The sequence below is a fragment of the Ipomoea nil genome, unplaced genomic scaffold (genome assembly GCF_001879475.1).
Source record: "Ipomoea nil cultivar Tokyo-kokei standard unplaced genomic scaffold, Asagao_1.1 scaffold1977, whole genome shotgun sequence".
Classification (NCBI taxonomy): Eukaryota; Viridiplantae; Streptophyta; class Magnoliopsida; order Solanales; family Convolvulaceae; genus Ipomoea; species Ipomoea nil.
Window position 1 is genome coordinate 1,049,882 of NW_017618405.1, and position 7,496 is coordinate 1,057,377.

The window sequence follows — 7,496 nt, forward strand, 5'->3', positions numbered from 1 at the left end:
AATGACGGGAAAACACATCGACCAAATTTGAAATTCCAAGCACCTTACTTATTTTTATAGCAAATAGTTGTTTCACGATATTTGTAATGTGGATCCTTTGTTTCGTTGTTATGTCTTCTTAATTCTGATTGATGGTTTTATTGGGACCGGGTCCACCATAAACCGGGTATAGAAACACAGAACGGGGGTAGGGCGCTAGGCCTAAAACAATGCGTACAAAAGCCCGAGGTACAGGCCCAGAATGGCGGCCCAAATACAAAGAACAAGGCCCACAGGATGGGCTATAGCTGACTATGCTACTGATAGGAATCAAACCCAGGTGACTGGATTGAGAGTATGAGATCAAGACCACTAGACCAGGGTGTCTGTCGTGTTTGAGCTACCCCTTGCTAAGGATCCAGGACCCTTATTTATAGCATACCCCTCTCCTCCCTTGGCGTCCACGTGTCCCCTGTAATCCCTCGCCACACCCCCATTTATCGCTACACACGCGGGCACGTTCGCTGTAGCGCCAAACCTTACCGTCCGCACCACGCGATCCCCGCGACGCTCACTGCCCAGCACCTAGGGGTGGGCACGGGTCGGGTTCGGGTTCGACCCTTGCCAATTAGAATCACCCGAGCATTTTCAGGTTCCCTCTGTTATAGTCCGAAAATCGAACCGAATATTTCGGATTTTTTTTCGGGTTCGGGTGCTTCGGGTAAGGTTCGGGTCGGATCGGGTGCAACAGACCCGAAAATGTATCATTGTTCAAAAAAATTTGCAAAAATCAATTTTTGAGCAAAAAAATTATGGAAGCAAACAGCAAACCAAAATTCTAAATCCAAATATCAAAAACAAAATAAAAAAACAAGCAGAACAATAATTACAATATGAAAACCCAAAAGCCAATTTGCTAATATACTTAATTACAACCACCAAAAAGCAAAAACTAAATACAACATAATAAAATATGATGAGGGAAATGCTAAGTGTTCATTTTCTGGATTTAGTTTCATCCCATTCAAATAAGCAAATATTGATCTAGTGATGCTTGAGTGCTTGACCTTCACCAGTGGCATGCTATTCATTCTGCTAATTAGAACCTACAACAAAACAACATCAACAATAACATAATAATAATATAATAAAAATAATAACAACAACAGAATTGATATAGAATTTAAAGTTTTATTTTTCAGATAAAAATCACAGACAAAGTTTAAATAATGAATGAAAGTTACTTGGGTAATGATATAGCTGTCAATAAACAAAAACATTAGACTATCAAAAAGACAAGGATTGAGCATATCCCATTACCAATTCAAATATGCATTCTTAATTAAAAATCTAAGCAGGATATGATAAAAGTATCATAGCAGCATACATAAAAACTATTACAAACAACAACTATGAAAGCATGTAACTCAGAAGGCATATAGCAAAAACTCAGAAAGTATGTACTTATAAACCACACAGACATCAACACCTCTTGGAAACTCACATTCTTCATAGTTACCAAAAAAAAAAAAAATAGCATTGTTAGCTATCACTTACCAGCTGCAAATAGGCAATTTCAGAGGTCCAACAAGTTACAAAATTCCACTGTTAGCTGCTTAGCTTCCCAAAAACATGCTCAAAACAAACAAAAAATCTATTAACAATTAACCATTAAATTTATAAATGTGCTAACAGTTAAAATAAAAATTAGAAAAAATGTAAACTTTGAAGTGTAGACACTTACCAAAAACACATTGTTACAGTGTTACCAACGGGATCACAAAAATACACAGTTTGTTAATATACTATTACATCTTCCAAGAGACTAGCATTGCAACAAAATCATAACCTCCAAAAAAAAACCATTAGATATAATATATAGATTAAAAAACAAAAATCTGGCAACTTGCATCCATGTTACTTATCACCAATATTTAATTCCAAGTCCTTAGCAACCACATCTATGACATAAAATACAAATAGATGCGTAAGAAATTAACTCACAAATAATGTATATGAAGTTAAGAAGGAATAAAATATATTATTACCTCTTTCTATGTTCTCAAGAATATTGCAATCTTCCTCAACAAGAACTGATTTTTTGTCAACTCCAATCCAATCTTGGGCACAGACGAGTGCTTCCACCATTTTTGGTGTTAAGCTACTTCGGAAGTCATCTAGCACCCTTCCACCAGTGCTAAAGGTAGATTCAGAGGCAACTGAAGAAATTGGGACAACTAGAACATCTCGTGCCATTTCAGCCAATATAGGAAATCTAGGTTGATTAACCTTCCACCAATGAAGAATATTAAAAGATTGTTCATCTTCTATATCTTCCCCCAAATATGTGTCTAATTCTGTTTTTTCAATTATAGAACCAGATTGGCTTTTGAATATTTTAAATCTGCTCATTACAGATGCAACGCCTTGACTACCCAAATCACTAGTTTCAACAGTTGCAGCGTAAGAAATTGAACCCAAATTTTCAGAACCAGATTTTAGAACATGAGATGGCTGATGCCAACTTTTGTACTGATTAAACAGTTTGTAAGTTGCATCTTTGATCATGTCTTCCAACTTTTTTTCCATCCTTTTCCCCATGCATTTCTCTTAACACAAATGTAAGGAACCCTAACTTCTTTGTTGGATCAAGAATTACTGCTATGAAAATCAGTTTGTTCATCTGTTCAGGCTGTCCCCAATACTTTTCAAATTTTGTTATCATTCTTTCTGCCATCAAACTGAGTTCAATATCATCACAACATTTCCACTCTTTCAAGATATTATCAATTGCACTTATTTAAGGTAGAAATGTATTAGCGGTAACATATGAACACCCTGAAACCCTAACTGTCATTTCATAGAAGAATTTTAAAAACTTGACCATTTTTCTCACAACTTTCCAATCATTTTCAGTTGGTACATTAAATGATCCAGCTTTCAATTCCTTTTCAAACTGAGGATCTTGCCTCTCATACCTCTCAAAAGCCCTCTTAAATTTTTCTGCAACATCTAGCATCATATAAGTGCTATTCCACCTAGTTGGCACATCTAAACAAAGAGCTCTTTTACATTCAATTTTCTCCCTCTCAGCATAGTCCTTAAACTTTTTCAACCTAGCGGGGGATTGCCTAACATATCTAATTGCAGCTCTAATAGCATTCACAAACTTAGATATGTCTTTTAAGCCCTCTTGAACTACTAAATTCAGTATGTGGGCAACACACCTCATATGCAAGTGTTCAGAATCACAAATGCTAGTACCCCAATTCTTTAATACAGCTTTTAAAGATCTAATTGCAGTATCATTAGCACTAGCATTGTCTAATGTAATACAGAATAGTTTGTCAATCCCCCATTCAATAAGGCATTTCTCAATTGCTTCAGCAATATCAGCACCTCTATGAGATTCAATGGGAGTAAAATTTAACACACATTTTTGCAAACCCCACAGTTCATTTATCCAATGTGCTGTTATACACATATATGAAATTCTTTGATTAGATGTCCATGTATCAGTTGTAAGAGAGACTCTTTGTTTACTTTGCTTGATTATGCTCTTCATATCATCTTTTGTGTCAGCATAAATTTGCAAGCAATCTCTAGTTATTGTTCTCCTAGATGGCAGCGCAAATGTTGGTGGTAAGCAAGTACTAACAAAGGTCTTGAAACCAGATTTCTCAACCACACTAAATGGCATTTCATCTGTTATTATCATTGAACCTATTGATGTTCTTGCAATGCAGTGATCAAATCTCCAATTACTTGGTTGACCTAAAACAGATTCACCCTTATCATTTACAAGGAGCTTGTTAATTTAGAATTGAGTTTGACCTGGATTTTTTATGTTAGGGTTCTGTTTGCAGGTTACCATGTGATTTTTAAGATTGGTTGTTCCATGTTTTTTCGGCTCTGCTACCCACACCCTCTTACAATAGATACATTTAGCTTTCACCAAATCGCCCTTATCATTGATTTTTTTTTTAAAATGAGCCCAAACATCTGATCTATCTTTCATTTCTTTCCTTTTTTTTTGGATTTCTGTGTAGTTCTAACAGGTTCTATTTGTGGATCAGCTGTTTCTAAACCAATTTGTTCAACTACTTCATTAGGTTCAGCCATATGTGATAATTTTAAAACCCTAAAGGAATATTAAAAAATTTCAAAGAAACATTAAAAAATTTTCTGGGCACATAAACAAATTTTCTGATATAGAAAAAAAAAAAATAAATTTTTTGGGCAGTGTATAAACAAATTTTCTGATATAGAAAAAAAAAAAACAAAAAACAAATTTTCTGTTTTAGTTTACTTTAAATTATAAAATTCACAGTATGTTCAATTCACCATAAGATATGACAATATAAATTCAAGAGTATAAATTCACAAAATAAACTAAATTCAAGACTTTATCACTATATTCACATATAATCACATTTTGACACATATATACTATATACACATACAATTCACAATTAATTTTACTTACCTCTTTCTTCATAAAGCAAGTACAAAGCCACAAACAAATATAAACAAATTTTCTGAACAGTGTATAACACTATAGTTTCTGGGCACTAAAAAGCACATAAAATAAAATATAAAATAACATACTAACATACACAAACAAATTTTCTGGGCAAACTATAATGATAATTTTAATGCCCTAAAGGAATATTAAAAATTTTCAAAGAAACATTAAACAAATTTCTGGGCACAAACAAATTTGCTGATATAGAAAAAAAAAAAAAGTAAGCAATCAAAACTGCCAGACTGCCAGAGAGGAGGTTACCTTTCTTTCGGCCTAGTTCTTGAGTATTTGAGTGAGAGCTCAGTCCCTTACGGCCTAGGGTTTATGAACTTTGAGTCACTGAAAAAACTCCAAAGTACAAAAAAATTAAAATTAGAGAATCGTTTATCAGAAGATCAGAAGATCGAATGAGATCTTAGATATAGATTTTTATGGTGACTAAAGAAGTAAAGAGAGGATGCGAAGCTTACCAGTCACCGGAGACCGGAAACTCTTGAAGGCTTGAACAGTCTAAGTCGAGAGTGGAGACCGGCGGCTTTTAATAGTTTGAGTGGAGATCTGAAGCTTCACTGCTTTAATCTTTCATTGTTACATCGTTTATCAGAAGATCAAGCGAGGGGGTGAGCCGGTGAGAGTGGGAGAGTAACTGAGTGAGGGGTAGACAACGGAGAGTGAGAGACTGAGAGAGGGTGACCGGTGAAAGTCGAATGAGAGATTGAGAGATGCGGAGAGTGGAAGAGGGTTAGAGGCGCAGACTTGCTGAGGCGGGAGACCTGAGGGTTAAGAGTGAAAGAGATGTGTGAATATTCTGGAAACCCTAGTTCGTTTATATAGTGGCTCGGGTTTCGGGTCAGATTCGATTAAAACCTAATGAACCCAAAATCCGAACCGTATTTTAGAAACCACTGCAGCCCAGATTCGGGTTGGACCCGTTTCAATATGGATTCGACCCGTTTCGGGTTTAAACGGATCGAATCCGTGAAAAAACGGGTCAGACCCGAAAATTGCCCACCCCTACCAGCACCCCCTCGGGAAGGGGGGGGGGGGGTGCCGTTGACAAGGTCGGGGGCGCACCGCCCCCGCTGGCCGCGCCTTGGCCTGAGGTGGCTGGCGGGACCCGGCGCCAGCCAGTCGCTGGCCGGTGGTGGAGGTTGCCCGCCCGCGAATACCGCTCATATATATTTGCCGCGTCTTAATACATAATGGTTGATGTGGGTTGGTTGTTAGACGTGTGCTTATTGTGTGGGAAGTCTCGTGTTCGACCCTCATTGGTAGCAGACCCTTTTCCATGATGGGGCTGGCTACCCCGCCGGTGGTTGTGCCCCGGAAATCCTCTCTCTCTCCTTTTTGGGCCACCACGCCCCCTTGTCTTCTTAGCCCAATAGGACTTGGTCCAATCTCCTATCTTCACCACCCCCACTTGGGTCAATACTATGCTAATAAAATGGACCCCCGGGTCCCATATCCCCATCACAAGTCCCCCACTTCTTTTAGGTATCTTGATGCCTAAAGGAAGTAGAATTCAGTATCACCACATCCTCTCTTTCCCCAACTCAAATTCTAGTTCCGAATTTTCTAGATATTTGTCGGTTCGTGCCACCCTCGTGCATCGCTACCACCTGCCATCCCCGCGATTGCCACGCGTCATGCCATTACCGCGCGTCGTTACCGCACGACCCTAACGACCATCGATCTCTTACTTGCTTCATCACCTCACCTTCAGGATCTGGTTTGCTGGACACACTTCTTGCATTGGATATCTTCCTTGCTATTCACGACCCGACTCCTTTTGAATATTTTGTTGTTTTACACGGTTCTCCCTTACTGCTTTGTCCTGCATTTGTTAATTCCTCCATGCTGCACCTGCATGTGACCTTTTTTTTTTTTTTTTTTTTTTTTTTAAATATAACTGATGATTGTAGGATGGCGCAGTGCGGGATGCGATGCCTGCACGTCCCCTCCATCAAAACCATGCGGCTTGCCAGGGGCAAGTCCGCGCATGTGGGTTGCGATAACCCAGACGCCCTGTCTGCTAACACCATGCGGCTCATCGGAGGCAAGTCGGCGCATGTGGGTTTCGATGACCCACACGCCCCATCCGCCAACACCATGCGGCTTGCCGGGGGCAAGTCCGCGCATGTGGGTTGCGATAACCTACACGCCCCATCCGCCAACACCGTGCGGCTTGCCGGGGGCAAGTCCGCGCATGTGGGTTGTGATAACCCACACGCCCCATCCATCAACACCGTGCGGCTTGCCGGGGGCAAGTCCGCGCACGTGGGTTGCGATAACCCACACGCCCCATCCGCCAACACCATGCGGCTTGCCGGGGGCAAGTCCGCACGTGGGTTGCGATAACCTACACGCCCCATCCGCCAACACCATGCGGCTTGCCGAGGGCAAGTCCGCGCATGTGGGTTGCGATAACCCACACGCCCCATCCGCCAACACCATGCGGCTTGCCGGGGGCAAGTCCGCGTATGTGGGTTGCGATAACCCACATGCCCCATCCGCCAACACCATGCGACTTGCCGGGAGCAAGTCCGCGCACGTGGGTTTCGATAACCCACACGCCCCATCCGCCAACACCATGCGGCTTGCTGGGGGCAAGTCCGCGCATGTGGGTTGCGAATTGCGATAACCCACACGCCCCATCCGCCAACATCATGCGGCTTGCCGGGGGCAAGTCCGCGCATGTGGGTTGCGATAACCCACATGGCCCATCCGCCATGGCCGGAGGGCCAGCATGCATAGCACATAGGAGCACATAGTTGAGGTGGCCGTGGGCCAAGCATGCAGAGCGCATAAGAGCGCATGTTTCGGAAAAGAGTACTGATGTTATTATTCGCATGATGTAACGTAAAGCGGTAAAACTATGCAAGCTACCTTATTATTCCATCTAAGCCTCCGGACGGGGGGGCTAGCTCCTCTCTTAGGTTTTTGGCGGCCCTTCGAGTCGTGGCCTCTTACCACCCTCATCCTCCTCTAGATA

The 7,496-nt window shown here is 41.2% G+C and overlaps 1 protein-coding gene and 2 long non-coding RNA genes across 4 annotated transcripts; all 3 read right to left on the reverse strand.

Annotated features, from left to right (window-relative positions):
- Nucleotides 1-815: 815 nt before the first annotated feature.
- LOC109147176 lies at nt 816-1,772 on the reverse strand. 2 transcript variants are annotated; one of them, XR_002048587.1, is made up of 3 exons: nt 1,724-1,772; nt 1,537-1,614; nt 816-1,085 (listed from the first exon to the last, which is right to left on the reverse strand). It is a non-coding gene; the product is annotated as an uncharacterized LOC109147176 (long non-coding RNA). The 2 variants fall into 2 exon arrangements; XR_002048586.1 differs by lacking the exon at nt 1,724-1,772 and having other exon boundaries at nt 1,537-1,629.
- A 40-nt stretch (nt 1,773-1,812) lies between these two features.
- LOC109147175 (zinc finger BED domain-containing protein RICESLEEPER 1-like) lies at nt 1,813-3,118 on the reverse strand. Its single transcript, XM_019294808.1, has 2 exons — nt 2,028-3,118; nt 1,813-1,940 (listed from the first exon to the last, which is right to left on the reverse strand). Exons 1-2 carry the CDS (start codon nt 2,578-2,580, stop codon nt 1,897-1,899), a joined length of 597 nt encoding a protein of 198 aa, XP_019150353.1. The 5' UTR covers nt 2,581-3,118; the 3' UTR covers nt 1,813-1,896.
- A 1,240-nt stretch (nt 3,119-4,358) lies between these two features.
- On the reverse strand, nt 4,359-5,090 carry LOC109147177. The gene is made up of 2 exons (XR_002048588.1): nt 4,975-5,090; nt 4,359-4,843 (listed from the first exon to the last, which is right to left on the reverse strand). It is a non-coding gene; the product is annotated as an uncharacterized LOC109147177 (long non-coding RNA).
- Between the last annotated feature and the right edge of the window lie 2,406 nt (nt 5,091-7,496).